The sequence below is a fragment of the Natator depressus genome, chromosome 11 (assembly GCF_965152275.1).
Source record: "Natator depressus isolate rNatDep1 chromosome 11, rNatDep2.hap1, whole genome shotgun sequence".
Classification (NCBI taxonomy): domain Eukaryota; kingdom Metazoa; phylum Chordata; order Testudines; family Cheloniidae; genus Natator; species Natator depressus.
Genome location: NC_134244.1, coordinates 12,465,786 through 12,493,208, shown reverse-complemented (window position 1 = coordinate 12,493,208; position 27,423 = coordinate 12,465,786). Strand labels below are relative to the sequence as shown.

Below are 27,423 nucleotides of genomic sequence, written 5' to 3'. Positions count from 1 at the left end.
TTCAGAGGTCAACCTGTAGCAAAAGCCAAGTTACGCAAAAACTACACTCTAAGTGGTTTTTGTTTTGTATAAGAAGTTCACTTATTTAACCCTCCTGATTAAGAGCAGCTACACTACTGACAGCACAAAGCATTATTATCTTAAAGGCATTTGTCACATTGTAAAGATCACTCCCATGATGGGCAAACTGACAAGGAAGATGTACAACAATGATGTGACACTATAGTGGTTAATCAGGCAGATTAGAGCCATACACAAGTGGAAAAATACGTCATTATTTTAATCATAGTTTCTACATCCAGTACACATAACCCCTTTCCAAAAGCTTTAGCAACTACAGTGAGCTTTACAAAAAAAGAATGCTACTACATTGCTACCCATTCCAGTCAACATGAAAGCTACTTAAATATTTGTTATTAACCTAGTCAGTTTGAAGTATCTAATTCTATGCAGAGTAACAAACATCAAATGCTTGCTCAGGAAGCTGTCCTCCCCAGTGCCCCTTTTCCAGCTCAGCTGTTACTCTCATATCAATTTCAAAAGAGAAATACAGTTCAGTAGCTACTGACCTTTGCATGGGAAACAGCAGCAACACTTTGAAAAGAACCATCCCAAACACGAACTGCTGGAATAACTGTGCCTCCCACCTTTCATTCTGTCTCTGTGCTGTTCATAGCAAGTGGTCACCAACCCCCATAAAAAAAAAGCCACCAGGAAAGTGTAATACTACCTAAATTCAGCACTAAACACCATAGGTATTGCCTCTACTCTAACTTGCAAGCAAACCACCTTAGAAATGGGAGGAGCTACTTAAGCTGGGGGAGTGGAGGAGGGTGGAGTTACACCCACACCCCCAGCTGTTGGCTGAATTCCCATCCCAGAAGAGTAGTCTCACCACATTATGCAATATAAAGACACCATAGGGGTGAAACTCCTCCTTGGATGAACCTACTATCAGGCATGCTATTTTGGAACCAAAATATTATACAAGGACTCTTTCCTCTACCAAGAAAGCAAATTACAGTCATAACCATAAAGAAATAAAATAAGTATTAACTAGAGCATGCAGTTCACCTCTGGAGAGGCTTTGACTGGATTTCTTCTAGCAGCTGGATATACTAAGAAAACTACACACGTCCCTTCTACTTCAATGTAGTTTTCAATCAGGTGGCTTTGGCTACAGATACAAAACAGTGTTTAATGATCAACATCTTTCTTACCAGTACACACATGCTCACTGTGAGAGTCTATGGGAGAAGACTCATAATTCTGTTAATTACGCAATCAATGTTTCTAGTAGATTATATCTGTCGGGAGTCAGAAGTTTTCTGATGCAAGGGCTTCTAGTAATGCTTGTACTTAGATTCAAGCCTGTCAGTTCTCCAGCCTTTAACTGTGGCATTTCCTGAATTTGGAACTCCTTTCTTTTGATAGGGCATTTCATATTGCTTTTGCAATACTTGATAACTGGTGCCAAATCCATTATTTCTGAAACTAGATCGCATAATGGTGGATCTGCCTGGGATGCAGTTAAAACATGTTCCAAATACAAAAACTGTTAGGATTGCTGTGGAATGAAAGCACCTGACAACCTCGTTGCCTGTGATCTATTAACAAGGGCTGGTGAGTTACCTCTTCAGTGAAGAATGTGAAGTAGTAGTCAAGAAACAAACAAACAAACTAAAACCCCTAAGAAAATGTGTAACTCCACTGGAGCTATATCTGCTACTGAGTTAAACAAGTGTAACAGAAAGAAAAAGTATAGAGTTAGACAAATAAACCCTAGGGTAAAAAGGAATGAGGATTGACTAGGTTTTAGTTGACACAATGTTGATCTGAGTTATGCTTCTTTCTTTCCAAGTGTTCAGAGGCAAAATTTGTTTTGTGAATGATTTGCACTTGGAATTTCATTTTTTTATAACAATACTTAGGATTTATATAGCAGGTAGGTGGGAACAGGATGTCTGACTACCAATCCCATGGTCTGTGTGACCTTTAAGTGGTCTATAATTCTTACAATTACTTTTTGTGTTCTTGCTATGAAAGAGACAGAGCCTGTTAACATTTCTAAGAGGTAATATACATCAGAAAGCAGTAAGCTGAGAACAAACAGGTGCTGCATTTTGCTTTCTCCTGTTAGCCTATGGCTTCTCATTTCCTTCATGCTATATGTTTTGGACCATGGCTGAGGACTGCCATTACTTTAGTGATTTAAACTAAGGGACAGATGTTTGTTTCATTATATAGTGGCTGTGAATAATTCACGTTTTGCCAGTGCCTGAGAGCCCTCTTTGACACCTTGGGTTAGGGTCACAACACCAGCAAGGTGTGCCGTGTTCACAAACCCTGATGTAATAGGGAACGTGCAGCGCTAATTAGTATGACCCCCAACAATGAGCAATGCTGGCCAAGGAGGGAGCATACCAGGGCTGATTTAGTGCATCTGCTGGATTGAATCCTATGCAGGTTAGATCTCCCCTGCCAAAGAACCTCCAGGCTGATATGCTCCTGCTGGTGCAGAGGGGTAGAATTTGCATTAACACTGTGTCAGATGCAGTGAATTGAGGCCAATGAATAAAGCAGGGAGGGCTAAACAGGGCCCACAATGAGATTCTTATCCTTACCCCTTTGTCTTTAAAGAGAGCAGGCAATCCTGGTTATGCTGTAGCCTCATTTGGAACATAGGCAACTTATTAACTGATTCAAAGTGCAAAACCTCTTTCTGCAAAACATGCCTCTCTGAGTGCCCCAGTGCTCTTTGATATGCAGAAACAAAGGTGAGTCTTAACTCCTTACTTCCACTTCCCTGTGATGTGTTGGTATTTCAGGCTGAAGAAATGCACTGTCTACCTAGATGATAAACATGGGAATAACTTCTTCTTGAAGCATGCAGTACTCTCATGCCAAATGCCCTAAGGCATTTCTCAAAAGGAGAGACAGTCTGTGTTGAGAACCCTTGGTTTAAGAAGAACCTAATAAACATGCTGGGACTAACATTTTATATTTAAAATGGCTGTGAGGGCCACTGCTTTAGTTATATAGATGGGCAAATGGTATTAGGCAGCAAACAGTAATGGTACAGTATCCCTAATGCCTCTGTACCTGTAGTTCTATTTCTGTTAGGGTAAGACTATATGACAAACAGAAAGTCTCTGTTTTGGTGAGTTCACAGAGACCCCTAGTGTCCAGTTCTTGTATCACAGGGAATAAATCTAACCTGCTGTTGTTTTGATGGCTCTAGCAGCCAGCTTGAGACCTTACCCTGTATGTATTGAAATGAATTGCAATTTTGCCATTGACTGGAATCAGGGCAGGATTTGATCCATTAACTTGATAAACAGCCCCTTAAAATGTGTATTGAAGACCAATTGATATGTTAGTAAGTGAGTAGCGCCAGCTCTTGAGGCTCTATTGTTGGAGTTTGTCAATATTTGGTGTTTTTCTTATGTGACTCAAGGAACTGGGACTTCGGATACATGAGAATCTCTGCTTTCATTTAAAACAAGCAAACAAACAAAATGTTTCCATCCCTCATGATTATAGAGGAAAGCTTGAAATCCTGATTCATGTGTAACTTAACTGCTCAAAAACCAGAAGGGAAATCAAAAGAAACCAAATTTTGCATATATTTTAAATCTTGTGATTTGGGGGCGGGGGCTTGATTTCTGTATATCTGGGGTTGGCAATACTGCTAAGATTAAAGCTAGACATTAGCCCTGGAGATTTTCTTAAGAGGGCTAAAGTTATAATATTGTATCTCACGTAGCAAAATATTTACTAAATTAGAATACATGATTAAATGCAAATTCATGTTATATCTATTTGTCCCTTCCAGGCGAAAGAAGAGAAGAGCCCTACAGAATCAGTTCATCCTATGACTAAGTGGACACAGCTGCCATTAACTTGTCATTGGAACTTGTACTAGTGATTGAATTTGGTCCTGTAACTTCAAAGAGGAATTTCTCAAAACTAAATATGTAGGGTATAGAAGTGCTTGTTGGCATATGGAAGTAATCCCTATGAGCTGCAGCATTCATAAATTACAAAGGTAAAACAAAAATGAACCTGAAGTCCATGGTTCCTGTAAAGCACATTTACTGGTGCACCAATTAAAACAAAATTGCTCATGTCTGCAACAGTCACTTTACTGCCATTTTAGGATCCCAATCTTGCTCCTTCTGAAGCTGACAGGACTCCTTCTGTCAGTGAGAGACTGCAGCATGGGGTCTTGTCCCCAAAGCAATAATTACAGCCCCACCTGTATAAATCATCCTCCACAAGTTTAGTCCAACATCAAGCAATTGCTAAAATAAAAAGATAAGTTGTGTGCTGCATCCTGAACGTTAATTTATTAACTCTTCTTTAACAGTGCTCTGAACGCCACAGTGATAGAGATGAGCAGGGATTCTAGTTTGATGTGATTTTAAAAAAACAAATAAACCCTAAACATCAGTGTTTTTCTGCGATTAAAATGAAATGCTGAATTTTAGTTTATCTAGCCACACTGTATATAGGTATCTGTTGAACACAATGTTTTATTGATATACAGTAGAACCCCATTTCTCCAAGCCTCTGTTATGCGGCTCGCTCTCTATTAACCAAACCAGGGCTGACGGTCCAAGCCCCTATAAAAAAACTAAAGGTTCTCTGTAAAAATGAAAATGTCACATTTTTCCATGGCAAATAGATTTCTAGGATCCCTGGAGATGATACAGCAATTGTCATGCATTTCTTCTGGGTACCTTTTAATTGGTTAAATGTACATAAACCTGAGCATAATGAAGACCAAATTGCACAGAGGGAAAGTGTGCTGCTCAGTGGATTACAGAAAGGAGTGTATGGATGCCATTATATCCCATAACAGGAATGTTGAGAAAATTAGTTCAATCTGCTCATGCATTCAGCCTCAGCGGTGGGTGTATGTATCAGAAACTGCCCTTGAAGAATCCTTAGTCACACAGAAGACTAGGTCGTCTGTAGAGATTTTCCTCTCTCTAACAATCATAGAATCCTAGACGTGTAGGACTGGAAGGGACCTCAGTAGGTCAACTAGTCCAGTCCCCTGCACTCAAGGCATGAGTATGTAATAACTAGACCATTCCTGACAGGTGTTTGTCTAACCTGTTCTTAAAAACTTCCTATGACAGAGATTCCACAACCTCCCTAATCAATTTGTTCCAATGCCTTACCACCCTGACCGTTAGGAAGTTTTTTCTAACGTCCAACCTCAACCTCCCTTATTGGAATTTAAGCCCATTGCTTCCTGTCCTGTCCTCAGAGGTTAAAGAGAACAATTTTTTGCCTTTTTTTTTTAAAAATAACTTTTTATGTACTTGATAACTGTCGTCATGTCCCCCCCCGCCCCAGTCTCCTTTTCTCCAAACTAAACAATTTTTTTAATCTTTCCTCGTCGGACATGTTTTCTAGACCTCTAATCGTTTTTGTTGCTCTTCTCTGGACTTTCTCCAGTTTGTCTACATCTTTCCTGAAATGTGGCACCCAGAACTGGACACAGTACTCCATCCGTGGCCTTATCAATGTAGGGTACAGTGGAAGAATCACTTCTGTCTTGCTTACAACATCTTACTAATACATCCCAGAATAATGCCTGCTTTTTTTTTTGCTTTTTTTTTTTTTTCAACAGTGTTAGACTGACTCATATTTGGCTTGTGAGCCACACAATGGACGGATTTCTCTTGTAATAGTCTCTTAAATTCTCTAGCTAAAATCACTGGTAAAAGCAATATATACCATATGTAAGGTTCAAGTATTCCTTCCAGCCCTTTGAATTCCCATACTTTAAGTGGCTGTTTAATCTTCTGGAAGAAAGGAATTAGTCTGAAAATAGAGGCATTTCTCTGAAGGAGACAAAGGGCCAGAGTGTCAGTACACTGGCCTAGCTCCACTGGGGTCAACAAGACTATGGCAATTTATGCTAGCTGGGGATGTGGCCCAACTTATCTTGGAGGTGCATAGGTCAAAACTAAAACAGCAGCATGTGAAGCTCTTTCCACAGTAAAAAGTTTTAGGGGTGTGTGTGTATATACACACACACAGACACACAAGGGCTGAATAATGTAACTTGCATTGGTATCATTCGATTAGAGCAACTTCTGTTGGTGAGAGAGACAGGCTTTCAAACTACACAAAGCTCTTGGCTCGAAAGCTTGTCTCTCTGTCCCCACCAGAAGGTGGTCCAATAAAACATATTTCTCTCTCTAATATCATGGGACTGACACGCCTACAATCTGAATCATACATCTTTAAATAAGTGATACCTATTGTCTGCATCGGCACACTGTATACACACATGGTTCACTAAGAACTCCAGAAAATGATGCTACCATATGTAATGCACCAGCCTACAGCTCTGGAGTGGCAGGGGGTTGGAGGCCACCTTACCTAGTGGTTAGGACCCTGGGAATCAGGTAAATTAGGTTCTATTCCCAGCTCTGCCACGGACTTACTCTGTGACCACAGGGAAGTCACCTTCCCTTTTAGTACCTCAGTTTCTCCATGTGTAAAATGGTGATGATAATAATACTTCTGTTTCTTCTAATGTGCTCTGAGGCCTAGGGATGAAAGCAACATATAAAGACAACAAATTTATTGTTTTGTTATGTCTGAGGATCGGTAACAAAATATGAATTAAACACTGTCAGCTTTATTTCTACTAAATATTTATAAAAAATACTATTCTATGTGTGCTTACTGCCAAACCCAGCGAGGGCGGAAATATTTTAAGGACGGTGACTTGGCAGAACTGTGTGGTGGTTGCTTACATAGCAAATTCCTGTACATTATTCTTGGCTCTGGCTACTGCTGTTGAACAGCACTAAACACTCGTTAAATGAAATCAAATTAACCAAATTCTTATAAGTAACTGAAGTTTGGTCATGCTAGTTAGCCCAAACTTCATATTTTTTAAAAACAGATCAAATTACATAAATAATAAAATCAAGGTCAGATTCCCTCCTGACACAATTCCAGGGAAAGATTTTTGTCCCGTCTACTTAACACAGCGGTGATGGGGGGGAGGAATGAAGAACATTATCAACTAGTTTAAAAAAAAAAAAAAGAAAGAGACATGTATGCTCAGTGCACACTTCTAACTGAACTGCCATGATATACGTATGTTTGGCTAGACCAGTCCCCCTTTCAGAGATTACTTCAATTTATGACTGGATTAATGTAATCTGATAAACTATGGCATAGCCCCTATTTGGAATAGAAAGGGAAGAACGGTCCCCCTCACTTGCTAGAGAAGAAGTGGTAAAGTAATGGGACTTCCTCTGCCTGCCCTGTCCCCAACTGGGACCAATAGGAGGGCATCTTCCACCCCTTGAGAGCAGCAGGGTTCCCCTCTTTTGCCTGGAGAGGAATGGATGGCAACAAGCGGCTCTTCTAAATTTCTAAATGTATGGATGTGTTAGCTGGGCCCACTGCACTGCATTCCTTCTGGCACACACACAGTCCTCTGCTGGGGGAATGGTGGGACTCAAGAGCATTGGATCTTGGTGTTAACACTTCATTGAGATACAGAGGGCAGTTCACACCTCTCTGAGCTACCGTTTCAGGCTCCCTACAAACTCAGGCAGACATCACTGCATCAGTCACACTTTAGTCACATTTTCAAGTTTCTCTTTGCAACCATGAGGGATAGAAACTTTTTTTTTTAAATTAAAGCTTAAAATGTGATGAGGTGGCAGACTCTAGGAGCTAAACCCTAGGCATGGGCCTATAGTACTTATGCCTTAATCCAGGCCAGTGTCCACCCCTTGCTTTAACTATTCTTTCCTTGAGAGTACTTAACATACGAGTCCTCCGTGCTTGAACTGGAATCCTGAGCAGGTAGGTCCTGATCACAAACCCACTGGAGTTGAGGGTTTTTCCACTGACTTCTATGGGGTCTGGATCAGACCTATGCACTTATTTTATAATGATTTTGGCTCTCTGACACCTTCAGAATGCAAATCCAACCATGAAGAACCTGCCATCTCTGGTCAGTTCATCTGATTTCTAGTCACAATGCTTGCTAATCTGTACATAACGGTACTACATAATCAAGCTGGTCAGTTTCTCCCTGTAACCAGCTTAGGCAGAACAGCAAAAAGGCACAAAGATGCAGGGGCATGCTGTACAGGTCTGTTGCTTGTTAAGTATTTGCAATGGTCATTAGAAGCCGTATTCCTATTCTCTAGGTGCAGCTGGGAAGTAAAATGCACTTCCGTTAATAGGGCTAAACGCAGTGATGCCTCTCCCTCTTTCTCAAATATTCTAGAAGATCTTTACTGACCTCTGTGCAAACTCCCCTGCTAACATTTCACTCAGATGGTTGCTACGTCAGTGGGACAGCTGTATCCACCAACAAATGCCTACGCTGAGTCTGACCATCCTTGCATAACCAGAGGGAATGTCTCTACTGAGCCAGCAACAGCACCTGATGAACCATGATTGAATGTGGCTGCAGCAGTGATTCCTCTCTGGTGTCGCCATACACATAAACCAGTATGCAACAGTCCAGTATTTTGGAGATATAGCTAACATTATCTTGTGGCCTGCATGAACTGAGAGAGCCATGCCAATAAGGTGATGGATACTAACTGAAATAAGCGGTCTGTCAAAATAAAAGATTATTGTGTCTTCAGTTTAAAAAAAGAAAAAGCAGATTTTGTATTTGCTTCCAGAAATATTTATCTCAATTAGATCAAAAGCAGATCTATGGGAATGACTGTCCACTAGCAACACAGAGTCACAGAAATGTAGGATTGGAAGGGACCTCAAGAGGTTGTTTAGTCCAGCCTCTTGCACCAAGGCAAGACCCAGGAGACCTACACCATCCCTGACAGATGTTAGTCGAACTGTTCTTAAAAACCTCCAGTGATGGGGATTCCACAATCTCCCTTGGAAGCCTATTCCAGAGTTTAACTATCCTTATAGTTAGAAAGTTTTTCCTAAAATCCTACCTAAATCTACCTTATTACAGTTTAAGCCCATTACGTCTTTCCTACCTTTAGAATATATGGAGAACAACTGGTCACTGTCCACTTTATAACAGCCCTTCACATTTTTGATGATTATCAGGTCCCAACTCAATCTTCTTTTCTCACGACTAAACATGCTTTTTTAAAATCTTTTCCTCATAGATTATGTTTTCTAAACCTTTTATTATATTTGTTGCTCTCCTCTGGACTCACTTGAGTTTGTCCATGTCCTTCCTAAAGTGTGGTGCCCAGAACTGGGCAAAGTATTCCAGCCGAGGCCAGTGTGGAGTAAAGAGGAAAAATATGACATTCCTGTTGTTACACTCCAGAGTGAGATTTGCCTTTTTTGCAATTGCATTGCATGGTTGGCTCATATATTCAAATTGTGATGTAGAATGACCTCCCGGTTCTTTTTGCCAGTACTACTGCCTAGCCAGCTATCATCAAATAAGGAAGGACAAATAGCATGTACAAAACCTGCCTTTTGGACAGTTTTGGGTCCTCTGCTACAGTATTTGCATGTGGAGAGAAATTATGAGCTTGTATCAGTCCTTCACATATTCTTTTTCAAAGGAAACAGGGGCCTTTTCCACCCAGGCCTGATGTGTGTGATAACTTTTCTTCAATTCTGGCAACCATAACAACGTAGCATAATTTATGGAGCTGGCTCTTGCAATGATGAATAAATGGTGTATACAAAATGGGAGTGCAACAAAAGTAGTAGCAGAAAAAAAACAACAACTAGTCTCTCTCTCTGAGTTTGTTCAACTTTCATGATAAAATTGAAGATAAATTTCTCTTCTGATGCCACTGCTCCCTGCCAGGTAATCTGCTTCCTTCCTTCTTATTGGGAAAATACCATTCTGGTCATCTAAGGTGCTTTAGAGAAAGTAGCAAATGCTGTTTGGCACCTTTTGCTTTTTTCTGAGTATCCAACATATTTGTGCTTCTATATATTTTTAAAAAGTGTAAATGGTATACACTATGCTAGTTAGACCTGAAAATCTTCATGTTGTGTGTGTCTCGGGGGTGGGAGGGGAATCTCTGCTTTCTGCTAGAGAGGAGCTGGACTGAAATGAAAATACTATGTACAGGATCAATGCTGTAAAACCCTTCACTTTGTGGGCCAAATCACTATATTAACAAGTGTGGATATGGCCCTTTGTCCACTTTCCTTTTTTGCGAGAAAATGCAGAGGAATTCTTAACAGGAGACATTTAATAGTGTAAAGGTGCCATCACTGCAAAGCTTTCTGATCTGCTGTATCCGATTTAAGAGTGAAGTAAAAGAAAATGTAAAGCTGTTATTAAAATGTATGGTGGAAATAAACAGCAAGGCCAGAAGTGACAGGAGGCCTTCTGTGGAAGAAAATAAAACAAGATTATTTTATATAGTTCACAGAATGGCCTCGGACAGAAAAAAGCCCTCTGTTTTGTACTGCCAGCATGCATCTTCTCTGTCCTGTTGCATATTGTAATCTCCACAGTTTGGCAACAGTTGCAAGCATTTCTAGATTGTAGATACATGTACACCACATACACCATGTGAGGTGGGATTTCCGTAGGTGTTCAGCATTGCAATTCTCCTTGTATTAAAGTCAGTAGGAGCGTTATTAGGCCAGGGTTTCAAATATCCCACCCATAGTCTCTGCTATTTGGATCATACTCTAATTGGATCTGAAATTTCACACACCTAAACTTCCAGTTACTATTACGTAACCAAACTTGCTGTCCTTCTGTCAGAGGGTACAGCACACTAAGACCTGGGACATTTCTGGTTTTTCCCACAGTCAAAAGATTTCTTTGTAAACCTAACAACATGTACTTTTCACTTCTTCTGTGTTCATATTATATTAAACATTAGTCATCAAGTAACTTATTAATCACTGGTACTGTAGTAGCTTCGATGGGCCCCACTCTGTGATCAAGACCTCTTTGGGGTAGGCAGTGTCCATGCATACCTTACAGCAAAAAAACAAAGAGTTTACAGATAAATACATAAGACACAATTATAACCTTTTTATAATATTAAAAACCACCTTGTGTCTACTCCCTCCCTACAGTATTTGAGAAAAGGGGGCAGGCAACAAGATGAGTTGATGCTATGATTGCAAGAAGAACATATATTTCTGTATCTTCAAATGCAGTGGTCCATATCTTCAAACAAGTAAAGACTGCAGAAGGCTCTGAATTAAGCAGAATGTGCATGACTCCAAGGTAAGGATAATGTGCAGAGAGGTTGCACTCTTGTATTCTATGATGACTGTAAAGATATGGCTCCACTGGGCTGTACTTAGCTACGTAGGAGGTATACAGTGGCCAAAGAGGCTATTGCAACCCAGAGGCTGTAACCTGAGGGAGAGGATACACTGAGGCACAAAACTTTTTTTTTTTTTAACCTAGGCTTTGCATAGGCTGGTATGAGGGAAGATTTGCCCTTCAGGATTACATGCTGCAGTCTGGTGCATGGGCGCACTTCCCATAGACTTTAGTGGAAGCCACATGTGCATATTTAAAGGCAGAATTTGCACGTTGGCTTAAAATGTCTTAGAATCTTACACATCATGAACAATATGCAGGGCCAGTGCCTTTTGAAATAATAAAATTGAAATTTACAGCAACCTAAGCCCCATAAGGTTAAAGTACTATTACCTAAATAAATCAATATTTTGAGCTGAAAGATTTCAGTTCCCTAATCTCCAGAACAGAAAAGTGTCCTGGAATTATAATCACTGGGTGTTGCTGTTTAATTCTTAATCTCTTGTATTTAGAAAAGTGCCTTAATAAGAATGTGATTTAGTATCAAGCAGCTTAACATTACTGGAAAGACAAATGAAGTATTAGATTCCCTGTATGAAAACCAGAAGTACCTAGAGATGTGACTTTCAAATCTCATTATTAAAGGCAAAAGTCAGGGCAGTCTTTATTATGTGAAATGTTGGGCAATGCACTGCTATTGCTTCTGTGTGATGACACACTTTTTAGCAGATTGAAAACCAAGCCAACTTTCACTGTGATACTTATGCAATTGTTCCTTGGTTTCTTTAAACGTTATGATATTTAAGAAGTATTGTACATACTGTAGAATACTACAGGAAAATAGATCATTATTTCACTGGGACGTGGTTCTGTAGAATCACTAAGTGATTCTATACTCAGAACTTCCAAAGAATACCACGAAGCACTGATAAGGAAATACAGGAGTGTGCATGTATTTAAAATTGACAACTTTTGGAGGAGCTTGCTCTGTGACCCCGCCGATTATTGGGGAGGCCTGTGCCCCTGCTTGCCTTCCCCTTGTGCACGCCCCTGTGGAAATATATGTAAATGTAACTTTGAAGATTCTCTACGGCAGACTACAGCCAAGAATGCTTGAACCTGTCCTAATATGGAAGGGAATTGCCTTTTAACTGGCACCTTTTCGGTGGCAGTAATATAAATATATAATATGTTGTTAAAGAAAACAAATATAAATTAATGCATTTTTGGAGTCTGGGACTAATCTGCCCCTAATGAAACTGACATTAGTTTTGACTCTTATTCCTGATTTACATCTTTCAAAGTAATGAAGTTGATAGACTGGTATAAATGAGAAGAGAATCAGGCTCGTTGTGTTAGCGTAAGTATATCAAATCTGTGATGCATCTGCTGTAGCCCATTTACAGAAACAGTCTCAATAAACTGCAATCAGTTATTTAATACTTGTGTGCTGGGCACTTCAGTGTGCTGGTCTTTGGCTCTGACTGTTCAGTGAAATTAAACTTTCATCACAGCTAGCTCACTTTAAAACTGGTTCATAAACTATTTGTTTAAAATTAATAACAGAAGGGCTGCACAGCGGCCAGTAAGGATGTGAATACTGGTCCTGGGTTTGTTCTCCTTGCTTTCTGGTAGAGCTGAAAAGCCAGCACACTTGGGTACCATTTTTACCAGGACATGCCCCGATAATCCATGCATCAACATTAGATTAGTAAAGAAAACAGGCATAAACCCAGAATCTGTTCTTCACTCTTAAATCTTATGGACTTCAGGGCAAAAAAGACTGGTGAATAAATCCATGTTCAACAGGCCAGGAGTATAATAATGAATGGTTGCCCACTGAACTTGGTTACACAGCAGAAACTCTAGGTCAATGGTCCAGATCCCACTCTTCCCCACATAATCTCAGGTGGATTACAGTCAGACAGCAGCATGTTACTTTGCTATATTTAGTTCAACCAGAGCTGCAGATGAAAAGCAAGACCCAAGCCACTCACAGGCTCCAGTCACTCTCTTTTGCTAATTCACATTGGTTACCTTCCTGCTAGCTGGCTGGGCGAAGTGCTACTACACAACCCTCTCACCTACCTCATACATTTCAAGAAGCAGGAGCCGATACAGAGAAAGTAGTGTATATATTCTATTCAAACCAAGACAAGTTATTTTTACACCCTTCCTCTGGGCTGCATGTTTTTATTTGTTGGGGAGGGAAGAGGGGTTATAATTGTTGACTTCAGGCTAGTGCTAATAAAAACCCTGTCCTATGACTTGAGAATCATAATCAGTACTTCATGTGGAACCCCTTCAGATACATCCATCCATGGCAAATCGTATTTCTTTTTTTCTCGGGTGCTAGGAGATACTCCACAGTTAAAATTGTCCCCACAAGGCAGTCTTGCTTAAAGGTTTAAAAATAGAATTGTTTACCTAATGGAGCATTCATTGCCACAACGCTTGTGTGTAGAGCCCTGGCAGTCAAGTCAATGCATCAGAACCTCAGTTTTCATTCAAAAATAAAGACTTAATTTCTAACTTAAAGAACAGAAGTACTTGTGGCACCTTAGAGACTAACAAATTTATTTGAGCATAAGCTTTCATGGGCTACAGCCCACTTCATCGGATGCATAGAATGGAACATATAGTAAGAAGATAAATATATACATACATACAGAGAACATGAAAAGGTGGAGTAAGAGGCTAATTAATTAAGATGGGCTATTATCAGCAGGAGAAAAAAAACTTTTGTAGTGACAATCAAGATGGCCCATTTAGACAGTTGACAAGAAGGTGTGAGGATACTTAACATGGGGAAATAGATTCAATATGTGTTGGGTTTGAATAGAGACTGGGAATGGCTGGGTCATTACACATTTAGTGGCCAAATCCAACTACTCAACTAAACACGTCCCAGCTGCTGAGGCAAGTACTGAGGCCCCTTTCTGACACTTCTTCATCTATGAATGGTAAAGAGGGTCCCTGCTGCCATCCTTGTTGTTCCAAAGGGGAGGGGCTTCTGTTACCACTCTATGGAGGGAAAAGGAGGCACTGTACTACTGTGTGTTTTGGGGCAGGAGAGAAAGAGCACCCCTGCCATCACTCAATACAGGGGAGCAAATGGGTGGCCTCATTTCATGCAGTAGCTAGGATCCCAATTTGCCTTAATCTGGCCTTCTCAGAAAGGGGCTGAATGAAGCCAGGAGAGAAGTGCATGGTAGACCTGTAATTTTGCAGATTCACCAGTCAGTTTCCCCAACACAGGGGGAGCATGCTGGTCTGGAGGCTACTACAACTCTGAGACTGCAGTTACAGCTGTGGATGACTGCTGTCAATCTGCATTACGTTTTTCCTCCGGAGGGCTCCAAAATGTCCTTCCATGAAAGGCTTTACAATCAAACTGCAATGGGACACAAGTAAGCTCATAAGAAGACAAATGTCGAGAAGCAAGAGAAGGGAATTTATAGTAAGGTCACATGGTCACTTGGGAAAGCACATGCATATCTTGATCTTTCCATTGCTTTTCTTCTCTGTATTGGATCTCCTTGCTAAACCACATGTCCCACTTCACGTTTTGTAGGCACTGCAGCAGAAACCAGTTGATTGAGATGAGTGTCTGGGTCAACAGGTTTAGGGAGGTCAGAAGAGGGAGCCTCGGAAGATCCTTATTGCTCTTCCCCCACAATCCCCGGTGGAGATGTCTGTTCTGCAGCCTGGCTAGTCCGGTTGCAAAGGATCATCTCACCATAAAATAGCTGCAACTGGAGAAGATAAATTCAGTTCTAAAAAATGCCTCGCCAGCAAAGCCACAAGCATATCAGAAGGAAACAAATAACCACTTATCCTGAGAGGGAAGATTTTTCTGCTGAGATAGGCATTTCAGCAGCAACACTAAGAGTAGTGTTGCCAGGAGTCTGCATACTGGCGATACACTCTTGACTATTTCCTTCCTCAGAGACTTTAGTTTTTAACACTTCTGAAGCATTAATTCCCTGTTCTCAGGGAGATCACTGGAAGCATGTTTACCATCATCCTACGCAATGACACCTTTTTTCTCTGACACATGTCTGGTGTCTTACTCGTCCCATTTTGCCACTTTGAGGTGTCTGCAATTTATGTTCCATTTTCTATGCCACTGAAGCTTTGTTTGAGCATCCATCCTGAAAACACACTGACAAATGATTTGCTGATCTCCACAGGCAGCGATTATATTCCACGTTCAGTCGCAATTGGAGAAAATAGTGCCAGTATTTCAACAAAGAAATTAACACGGCCAAATTGCCAGGAAATGCGACTGCATGAGAGACTTCAGGCCAAATTAGCTGTGACCTAAATGGTGCGGTAGGTTACACGTTAGAAAGAGAGTGCTAGTGGTCAAATAGTAACATTTTTGTAGACGTTAAGGCCAGAAGGGACCATTAAATCATCTAATCTGACCTCTTGTGTAATATTGACCATAGAATTTAATCCAGTTACAGTTCCATCCAAGGTGTAACTCCATCAGCTACAGTGGAGTTACTTCTTATTTACACTGATGTGAGGAGAATGAGTCCCAATGAATGTCAAATCAGTACAAATTATACCATCACATTCTAATTTTCCTTGACACCGATGTGTAATTTACAACACCATTTATGTGACTGCCTAATTTGGCCAACCTTCTGTACTAGGACAAGATATGGAATTCCTCTATTGTTCTTGATAATCTCACTCGTCCATCACATATTCAAAACCAGGCTTGTGTCTGTCTGTTATAATGAACCCAGAGCATGACCTATGTTATTGCTGAATTTTAGGTTAAAGTAATGGGATTAGATGGGTGAAGTTTCACCTTCCAATAAAGGGGAAGCGAAGACAAAGTAAATAAGGAAATTCACAGGCCTTTTCTCTTTAAACAAAGTCCTCTTTGTTTGAAATAATAAAAAAAAGCTAAACAATAGCAGAATTGCTTCTCTAAAGAGCCTTTCCTGTTTTATCACAGCATTCATCAGAAAAGTCATTCTCAGTAAAAAATAAGGATTCAGGTGGAGTGCCTCAGGGTCCTTTGCTTTGGATATACATTATTCCAGCTGAAGCAGCAAGTACATTTGACTTTACTGACGTTATTTCCCAAATTACTATATATGGTTAACACCTCAGAGCTGTTGTTTCAAGGTATCTGTAAACTCAGGCAGATATTGCTTACACTGGGGCCACATTTCAAAGGTTTTCACAAGTATAAGAGCAAAAGACTTAGGGTGAAATCCTGGCCCTACTGTAATCAGTGAGGCCCAGATCCTCAAAGGTATTTAGGCTCCTAATTTCCATTGATTTCAAACAACGTAAGGGTGAAATTCAGACCCTTTTGAAGTATATGACAACATTCTCAGAATGAAATCAATGGAAGTTAGGAGCCTTTGAGGATCTCAGCCTGATAGTTTTGTCACTTACTTCAAAAGGGTCTGAATTTCACCCTTAATTTATTTGTATGTAAAGTGAGACTCTGGAGAATAACTGAAAGGCCTATCCATGACCCTGAGCTGGACCTTTGTGCCCCACCTCAGGGGCCACCCCAGACTTGGGGAAACACTAGTTTAGAAAGATGAAGCTGGACTAGCCGATGAAGTGAGCTGTAGCTCACGAAAGCTCATGCTCAAATAAATTGGTTAGTCTCTAAGGTGCCACAAGTACTCCTTTTCTTTTTACTTTCCCTTCAGAGTACTTTCAATTTTGATTTCTCATTTTTTATATTCTCATTAACTTCACTTGCACTACTCGTAGGAGTAGAGATGCAGGATTGGGCTGTGAGCAGAAGGCAAAAATTCAGTAGATAATAAAAAGCAAATTAAATTATAGATGGTCTTATGCTGCCATGTTCAGATTTGAACTTTTCTAAGGCTTAAGTGTGTTTTGGTCCAGGCCTCCTCTCTAAATAAGCTTTTTAAATCTTCCAGTTTTAATAGCAAAAATCAGGTTGTTCCCAAAGTGTGGTCTTTAGACAAATGGTTGTGTGAGTAGCATTTGGTGGTGGTCCATGAAGAGGTGGTAGGAAGGTCATACAGTGCTGGTTATCCACCTTGTTTCCAGCTGCTCTGTCATGTTAGAAGACAAGTGAAAGTGCCATCCTTTCCTAGCATTACTTTTTATACGTAAGTTACTGCTGTGCTTTTTACAGGGATAATATGCGATTACAAATGGCAGGGGGAAATAGCCATGAAACCATCTCTCTATTAAGAGATAATCAGTGGAAGAGCTTGAGCCCACCTGCTGAAGTGTGATTTGGAACACAGGTAAAGGAATGTTTTTTATTTAGATACTGTCTACTTATGCTGATAGTGGGAGCCCGAGTATTGTTTGCTCAAGAGAAACTCCATGGGCTGTTTATGTGCCAGTTATATTGATTGTGTTAACCAGTAATGTTTCCTTGAGATCACACAGCCTAAACTCTTTAACTGAGTGCTCTTAATTAAAACTCTTAGAAACCCAAACAATTTCTCAGCCTTTACAAGACCAGTTGAAGGTTTCATGTAATATACTAAAATTTTCTGAATCTCCTCTCACAGCTCTCCTGGGAAATCAGGAATCATTACCATTAAATAGATTTTGTAAAAGGGATTATTTTAGCCAAAGCGGAGAAACCACATAAACCAATGTGGATTGTAATTTAATACTCAGCATAACCAGAGCTGAACAGGAGCAAACTAAAGCAGTCTAGTCCTGAAAGGTTAATAAAATCTAAGATGCAAAAATTGAACAGAGATGTGGGAAGTAGTTTTAATGCCTATTATTACAAGAATATCTATTGGAATCCTTTTGGGAGGGCTGGAGGGCACAAAAGCCAAGACAGCCAACCAGAAGCTGTTCTTTTCCACAACAGCTTTTGCACCCATAGATAAGAACATGTGAATGTCCGTACTTGGTAACACCAATGGTCCATTTAGCCCAGTATCCTGTCTTCCGACAGTGGCTGGTGCCAGGTGCTACAAAGGGAATGAACAGAGCAGGATAATTATTGAGTGATCCATCCCATCATCCAGTGCCAGTGTCTGGCACTCAGAGGTTTAGGGACACCCAGGGCATGAGGTTGCATCCCTGACCAGCTTGGCATATAGCCATTGATGGAGCTACCCTCCATGAACTTATCTAATTTTTTTGAACCCAGTTATACTTTCGGCCTTCACAACATCCCCTGGCAAACAGGTCCACAGTTTGACTCTGCATTGTGTGAAGAAGTACTTGCTTATGTTTGTTTTAAACCTGCTGACTATTAGTTTCATTGGGAGACCCCAGGTTCTTGTGTCATGTGAAGGGATAAATAACACTTCCTTATTCACTTTCTCCACACCATTCGTGATGTTATAGACCTCTATCGTATCATCCCTTGGTCATGTCTTTTCTAAGATGAACAGTCCCAGTCTTTCAATCTCTCCCCAGATGAAAGCTGTTCCATATCCCTAATAATTTTTGGTGCCCTTCTCTGTACTTTTTCCAATTCAAATATATCTATCTTTGAGATGGGGCAACCAGAAATGCATGCAGTATTCAAGGTGTGGGTATGTCATTGATTTATATAATGGTACTGTATTTTCTAATATTATCTATCCCTTTCCTAATGGTTCCTAACATTGTGTTAGCTATTTTGATTGCTGCTGCACACTGAGCAGATGTTTTCTGAGAACTATCCACGATGATCCAAGATCTCTTTCTTGAGTGGTAACAGTTAATTTAAACCCTATCATTTTGTATGTATAATTGGGATTATGTTTTCCAATGTGCATTGCTTTGCATTTTTCAACAGTGAATTTCACCTGCCATTTTGTTGCCCAGTCACCCAGTTTTGTGAGATCTCTTTGTAACTCTTCGCAGTTTGCTTTGGACTTAACTATCTTGAATAATTATGTGTAGTCTACAAACTTTACCACCTCACCGTTTACCCCTTTTTCCTGATAATTTATGAATATGTTGAATAGCACAGGTTCCAGTACAGATCTTTGGGAGACCCCACTACTTACCTCTCTCCATTGTGAAAACATACCATTTATTTCTACCCTTTGTTTCCTACCTTTTACTAATCCATGGAAGGACATTCCCTCTTATCCCATGACTGTTTATGAGCCTTTGGAGTCAAAGGCTTTTTGAAAGTCGCTATATCCACTGGATTACCCTTGTCACCATGCTTGTTGACCACCTCAAAGAATTCTAATGGATTGGCGAGGCATGATTTCCCCTTACAAAACACATGTAGACTTTTCCCCAATGTATTGTGTTCATTTATGTGTCTGATAATTCTGTTCTTTAATAGTTTTGACCAATTAGCCTGGTACTGAAGTTAGGCTTACCAGCCTGAAATTTCCAGGATCACCTCTGGAGCCTTTTTAAAAAAATCAGTGTTACATTAGCTATCCTCCAGTCATCTGGTACAAAGGTTGATTTAAGAATAGGTTATATACCACAGTTAGAGGTTCTGCAATTTTGTATTTGAGTTCCTTCAGAACTCTTGGGTGAATACCAGGTGGTCCTGGTGACTTATTACTGTTTAATTTATCAATTTGTTCCAAAATGTGCTCAAAGAACTTTCATCTCCCCAACATAGTGACTACAGAATGAAGAAAGGTGTATATCCGGGTGCGGGTGCGGGAGGGGAGGAAGAGGGAATCTCCTATTGACCCCTTTGTTTCTTGAGATTATCCTTCTCGACCCCCATACCCAAAACCCTTATCTGTTTCCTTCCTCCTGCCTCACCTCTTTGTACTAAGAGAAGGCAGCCTCCTTTTATAGCCCAGCAGGCAGTCATCTGACTCCTCTATCAGTCATGTGCTCGTTCAGGTCACATACTCCACGAGGGACTATAACTCCCAGAGTCCATGACCTTAAAGAGGCCAAGACCCATAACAGACAGGCTGGTGGCACCTTGCCCTGTTACCTTTTAAAATGAGAATCAGGCCCAGAGTCAGGAAAGGGAAAAGAATCTCACAGTCAGATGAATTTACCCATGTTAGATACATGGAATGTTTTTTGTTAGTAGCTATGCTGCTAAATATAACTTGAATACCCAATTGGCCCAATTGCACCATGTGGATATGCAAGTACAAGTCCCATTACCTGTTATTGAAGTTTTATGGATATATATATAATATGCCCTCATAAACAACTGCTCCAGTTTCCATTATTGGTACAAAACAACTGCTGCAGAATACTTTAGAGTTGTTTTTAATAAGTTCCTTTCTGTTCAGTGTGGGTGTTCAACATGTACTGTGAGAACCTTAATTTGTTACTCTAGAATTTTAAGGTAAACTATCATTTTGATGTTACATTGAAATGATAGGGCAATATGATAAATTCTAAATTCAAGATAACTTGTAATTGTATTTCTTCTAAGGGCCACGTGGGCCAAATCCATCCTCAGAATCACCACACAGCAAAAGCTGTGCATGGATTATCTTACCTGAGCTAGCAGGAATCCAGCTAGCACAGGTAACAGTAGTCCAGGCTTCAGCACAGACTAGCGAGCAGAGTACACACCTAGGGTCCGTACCATTGGGCGTGTACTACTTGTGCTGAAGCCCACACTGTGCTGTCTTTACTGCTATTATTATTTGTACTAGCTGGATTCAAGCTAGCTTGAGCAGGCTAGTCCGTTCACAGCCTTAGATGAGATTAACTGAGTGACACCAAGGGTAAACTTGCCTCAATTTATTTAATGTACATTTGCTAGGTTATTAGGTTTCTTTCCATTCATATAGATTTCACTCCCCTAAATTGAGATTTACTGTCTCTTAGAGCACAATTGTACAGCAAAACAGACAGGAACAAAAGTCACCGTTTTCTGTGATGTGCCATGTGGGACAGTTCAGACAGTATTTCAGTCTTAGTAGATCATAACTCTTCTTTGTCTCTCCCTTGGAACGCTAGTTGGGAAAAAAAATCATGAATTCCTAAGTACAGCACCAGAACTGCAGGACAGTTTCTTTTACTCAACCAGCCATAAATTACTTGGGGATGGGAAAGTTTAGAAAACCATGTGCCTGTTTACAAACGTGTAATTTCAAATGCTGCTGGACTGTTAGAAATAAAGAACATTCAGGCCTGCACTGTTACTCTGAGCTGTAATCTAGTCACAGAGAAAACCACCGTGTATTCTCACAGGAATGAACAGCAGCAAAGGCAAGGGAAGGCTGCGAGACAAGCATTTTAAAGTTCTAGTTCTATTGTCCATCAACAGTAGAAATCAGGCAAAACCAGTGGGGATTCTTACAGGTTTTTATTCTATTCTATTTGGGGCTCTTCATAATTTTTCGAATCTTTTTATGTTACTTTTATTATTATTTTAAAAGAAACAGTAAAGAACCTTCATAACACATTCGGAATCAGTCAGTCAATCTACAGCAGCAGAAAGTGTCTGAATGCATCTGCACTTGTCAGTTCTGCCTTTACGTCTTCACTGGCTGTTAAACAGGAGAGTTATTACAAACATTGATTGATATTTTTTAGGTGACAGCTTGCACTGATGCTAGATAAAATGTTGGAGCAAACCCATAAATCATACAAGTTTTTAGGGTTTATGGCCAATATAAACTACATTTTAAGACCCCACATATTTATATAAACAGTGTAAGGTGATTTATATAAACAGTATAAGATATAAAGATCATTATACAATTATTTGCCGTTTCTCACTAAGCAGATGCAGTTATTTTTTAATATTTTGACAGAAAACTGCTAAATTATGTCTCAATTTACTGATAGAGACACTAGGTTTTAAGTGAAGAGACTTTCCATCCTTGAAATTATATTGCTTATAAAGACAATTATAAATAATGTTATCTCCAAGGCTGCTTAACCCACTGCTGCTTTTGTATAGTTGTGCAGAATTTCATATTTGAAACAGATGGGTGAAGTCTGCTTGCTATATTTTTCCATATAAAATAGTGAATTGGCCCATGGAATAAAAATGCTGGAGAACCACTGAGCTGATGAAGCAATACTGAGAAATTAGAGCGAGGCTAATAAGTTGCTCTTGGTTTATTTTTAAGTTTAAGCAAGGGATTGGGTTTTGGTCTGAAAACAGCTGCTGCAGGACAGGCACTATACAAAAACCTAAGCTGCTCAAAAAATTCAAGTTTAGACATTTTTAATGAAAAAGGGGACAGATTTTTTTTTTTTTATGAAAAATTGATACCCTTCTTTGACCCACTCAGAGAGAAAACTACAGCTACTGTTGAATTCAGATTCAACAGCACTGAAATCCTGCAAAGTTGTCTCTTGAGATTTTGACCCAAAATTGCAGAAATCTCATGAGAGCAACATATTTCATGCAATTTTGGTGGTATCTCTACCAGTAATGGAAAACGGTGGTTTTTCTGGTCTCAGATATAACTTAGAACAAAAACTATAGGGGCAGGTTCTGATCTAGGATTTTAAAGCCTAGTGTGCCAGGAATCTGAATGGGTTATGACTGGAGTTTCCAGTTTCAGCTCACCTCTGTGAAATACCAGAGCATGAGTACCTTGTCACAATATTCCTACCCAACACAATACTCTTGCATCATGTAATCACTTCAGGGTGCAGCTATTAGTACAGAGGCTTGAGTGATATTTAATTACACGTTTCTCCTCCCACACTTTACCATTATTAAAGTTCCCAAATGCACACTAGATTAACCACATTTGTAACAATACAATTCAGCAGCACCCTCTAGTGAATGAACGGAGGACAAGCACCTGCTGCAGCATAAACAGAAGTTGTCACAGTGCATCATGACTCCAGTGATGTGATAGACAGGAAAAGCAGCAGTAGAACTGAGCAAAAAACAGGTGAAACTCAGATCAGGTTTGAGGATTCTTGGGCTCTAGGCTCACCTACAACCAGCAGCAGTGGCAGCAGGATGTTTTTCTCCTCTCCTGATGCAATATAGGGCATGGGAAAGGACCATAACAGAGAGGCCACTGGGGAATATCAAATCTGAGTGTGAATTACCTTGTCCCTTAGTTCTGTGGTTATCTGATCTGGTGTTTTAGTTCAGGCCCATCTCTAATTAAAACCATGCTCAAAAATCTTTAGTACTATACATACACAGGAGTTTGCCCTACTCATTTTTCTATTTTCTTTCATCTTTGTGCCAAGCCCCCGTCTGTGGTGATGGAGGTTTCTTGAAAGGAACAAGGACAGACTATAGCTCATTTTAATGCAAGCTTTTTATAAAAACTTCCAAGCTTATTTTGTTTCATGAGAAAGAATTTAATTCTGCTTCCTATGCTGTAATGGGAAAATTCACAAACAGAAAGACGAGGCCAGGTTGGTATCTTGGGGGTCAGGAATACTATATAAGGAGCCTCTTCTCCCTACACTCTTTAGAGCACTTGCTTGGCAGAATTCTCACCTAGCGCTCAATAGTACACTGAAAGGGGACCTGAACAATGAGGATGCCATGCACTATGGACCCAATAGGTTGTGCTCTGCTAGTTTGCGGGTGTGATCAAGCTTCCAGCATGTGTGTTGTTGTGCAGCTAGTCAGAGTAGCATACTAGTTCTTTTGAAGGTTTCAGAGTAGCAGCCGTGTTAGTCTGTGTCCGCAAAAAGAAAAAGAGTACCTGTGGCACCTTAGAGACTAACCAATATATTTGAGCATAAGCTTTCATAAGCTACAGCTCACTTCATCGGATGCATGCAGTGGAAAATACAGTGGGGAGATTTTATATACACAGAGAACATGAAACAATGGGTGTTACCATACACACTGTAACAAGAGTGATCAGGTAAGGTGAGCTATTACCAGCAGGAGAGAAAAAATACCTTTTGTAGTGATAATCAAGGTGGGCCATTTCAGGAGTTGACAAGAACATGCGACGAACAGTGGGGTGTGGGGGAAATAGTTTTACTTTGTGTAATGACACATCCACTCCCAGTCTTTATTCAAGCCTAATTTAATGGTGTCCAGTTTGCAAATTAATTCCAATTCAGCAGTCTCTCGGAGAGTTTTTTAGTTGAAGAATTGCAACTTTTAGGCACTTCATGTATTGACCATTGACAGGTTGGAGCTATCCTACCAGGTGACTGAAGGATGGCTTTAGTAAGCAGTATATTGAAAGCACTGCTCCATCTATCCCCCAATGAATTTTTTTTAGAACAGTATATATCCTTTGTCTAGGTTAGAATTTTTTTTCAATCATGCTTGCTAAATTAATCATACTTTTGACTACATTAATAATATTATTTCACTTTTTAACTATAGGCATTTATATGAAAAGGATTTTCATTTTGTAGTAACATCAGCTAAGTGTAAAATTTGGAAGGAGAGCATCAGTCCTCTTGTTTCCGTGCATAAGTAGTTGTGGAGGAATCTTTCTCACCATGATGTACCACAGTACACAGGTCATTTCACCTTCCTCTTAAGATACAAGTACATGTCACTTCCAGAAGCAAGACTAGCTGATCTTCAAAAGTCTAGTCTAACATGGCAATTCCTGTATCTCTACTCAAGAAACTGTATTTTACTCAACATTATGCCTTTGTCACTGTTAGTTGACAATCTACTCAGCTGATGAATAAGTTAAAATGGAGACAATCAGATATTCCTAGAGGAAAACTTGGCATCACCAGGGCTCACCTGCAATTATGGACTCTTGTACCAGTGAAAAGAAAGTTTGTGTGCAGGAATCAACAAAGGGACAAGCGTGTAGGAAGATAACCAAAAGAACTGGCATTAACGTACACTGCAGCATCCATAAAGCATCAGATATATAATATGGGGATGCTGAAAATACACACAGTTTAACTTTCACTTCTCCTAGACCATTAGGAGTTGCAGGTGGTCCCATAAGACATTCAAAAGACATTTTCTCCTACATGTATATTAAAGTCTATGATTATACTATGATCTGTGACTCTAATGTCTCAGGATAATAACAATCTCCATGCTGGTAATAGAGAGACACTCTTATGGAGATTTCCTAGAACTGTATTGATTTACAAGAAGGTATTAGCAGAACATATTAATGACTAAAATGTAACTTATTTACATCTGTTCCTTGGGAGGTGGGCGGTGCTAGAAATCACACAGTTGTGTATTTCGAAAGGGGAAACTTGAGATAGTCTTTGCTGAGGGAACTCTAATAGATTTCTGCCTACCTTTTCCTGAAGGGAAGAAGCAGTCCATCTCCACACTGCTCCGAGAATGGGAGATGCAGAGCGTGCTGCTGGGGACTAGGCCTTCCTGAGGGGGGCTCCGCTCAGTTGTCCGTACCAAACACCAGCCAGGCCTTTCGCTGGGCCTCTCCAGTAACTCCACTGTCTGTCCCACCTGGATGCTCAGCTCACTGCTGTGGCCAGCTGTGAAGTCTTGTAGCACCACGGTTAGTTCACACCCTCCAGACAACTGCCCAGGTAGAAAGAAAAATATCAACAGGTTAAAGTGCACTGAATTCAATTGGCTGGTATACTGTATTTGTTTTGGCAATCCTAGATCTTTGGCTGATAGGATTTCTGTTGCAATTTCTTAGCAGCTGTGTTAGTCATTTCCTTTGTCAAAGTTCAACTAGCCGTGCCTCTGATTTCCTTTATTTCTATTGCCAACCTTAGGTAATAAATTCAAAACCACCCATCTGTTAACCCCTACATTTGCTGACGTTTTCCACTTTTGGGAGATTTTCTTTCGAACACTTGTTTTTCTTGCGTCTTTTTGTAGGAGAGTAATGATTGGGGTTCAGGATTCCCCAGCATTCTGATCAATCTCAGAGTAAGCTCCAACTTTCCTGTCCACAGACTGGGTTACATTCATGTTCTGCACCCTCTCCACATGACATCAGCAGCGGTTTCAATGAGGGAATGAATACAGAATATACAAGAAAAGAAACTTGCCCTCATTTCACCAAAAGAGGGTTGTTCCATACAGTATGTTCTCTATTTTGAAGTTATGAGGCCTCCACTGCTTCTCTTGGAAGAAAATCAGACCCCTCCTCCTTTTTAAGGGAAAAATAAACACCCGAAGGAGCAGCCTGGGGCATTTCTATTTGCCTTCCACAGGCGCACGTGTGGCCCTGCGAGTAATTTTTGTTTTTACTGCTGCCTTGTGCCAGGTCACGTTACCATGAGCTTGCCCCTGAACTCCAGGCCCTTCCTGAATGGGCTGATGGGGAAGCCGGTAATGGTGAAGCTGAAGCGGGGGATGGAGTACAAGGGCTACCTGGTGTCTGTCGACGGCTACATGAACATGCAGCTTGAAAATACAGAAAAATACATAGATGGTGCATTGTCAGGACGCCTTGGTGAAGTTTTGATAAGATGTAACAATGTCCTGTACATCAGAGGAGTAGAAGAAGATGGAGAACTGAGAGAATAAGTTTGTATATTTCTGGAAAATAAAGATCAGTTTTTCTCTCTCACACATAAACACACACACACACACAAACCAGTTTTAAAAGCTATGTGCGTCGCACTAAAGTGCCACTAGATGTCTATGTTTGCCATCATACACCAAGCTAATAATAAGGGACTGAATGGCTGTTTTATCTAAATATGGGGGAGGCTGGGTGGGATGTACTGAACAGCATATTAGCAAACCACTGTCTCAAATGAGCTGGGCTTAAAGCCAAGAAAATAAATGGCTGCATGTTCCCCTGGATACTCCTTAAATGACAGCCAGAGACTGATCATTTCCAGTAATGAGGGTGGCAGGTGTTACAAACTAGGCAAAGGCTTTCTTCAGGTGGCTGATTTCATTTTTGGAAAGTATGTTCATTTTCACTGTTTAAACCGAAGAGGAGAAATAGCCCTAATATCGCCTAGGAAAAGAGTGAGTCGCCTTGAGAAGCCACTGCTTCAGAAAGTCAGAACACAGTAAAGCATGTTACAGTGAACATCAATCTATGAAGCCCTGCACTGAATATCTGACATGTCCATATCAATTATTTGTGACACTGCACCTCGTGCAAAAGACACAGGAATGGCTACCCTAAAAATGAAATTATGATGTGGCTTTGTCAATATCTTGTTAAATTCCTAGTGGTCTGTGATAAAGGGTCCTTCAATCAGGACAGCACTTTTAAACACCTCCACATAGGAAGTACCTTCACTTGGTGAACCTCAGATATTGTCATTAACTAGTGACTTCTACAGCCTTATTGTTTTCCTCTCACTTGTTAAAAATAGTCACTCAAGGCAATGGGCCAAATTCTGCCCAGTTACACTGGGATTTGGAACAATTCCACTGT

General features: G+C 40.3%; 1 protein-coding gene and 1 pseudogene across 10 annotated transcripts in view; one reads left to right on the top strand and one right to left on the bottom strand.

The window, feature by feature from the left end:
- Positions 1–27,423, bottom strand: part of KALRN (kalirin RhoGEF kinase) — a 766,757-nt gene that overhangs the window by 127,969 nt on the left and 611,365 nt on the right. For 5 of the 10 annotated variants that reach the window (XM_074967163.1, XM_074967166.1, XM_074967164.1 and 2 more), the window contains exon 34: positions 25,343–25,589. In XM_074967163.1, coding sequence (XP_074823264.1) covers positions 25,343–25,589 — 247 coding nt within the window. Of the gene's footprint in view, positions 1–569; positions 796–14,010; positions 14,998–25,342; positions 25,590–27,423 lie in introns of those variants that run through there. The other 5 variants (XM_074967168.1, XM_074967169.1, XM_074967170.1 and 2 more) reach the window with 5 other exon arrangements.
- On the top strand, positions 26,301–26,552 carry LOC141995777 (small nuclear ribonucleoprotein F pseudogene; annotated as a pseudogene).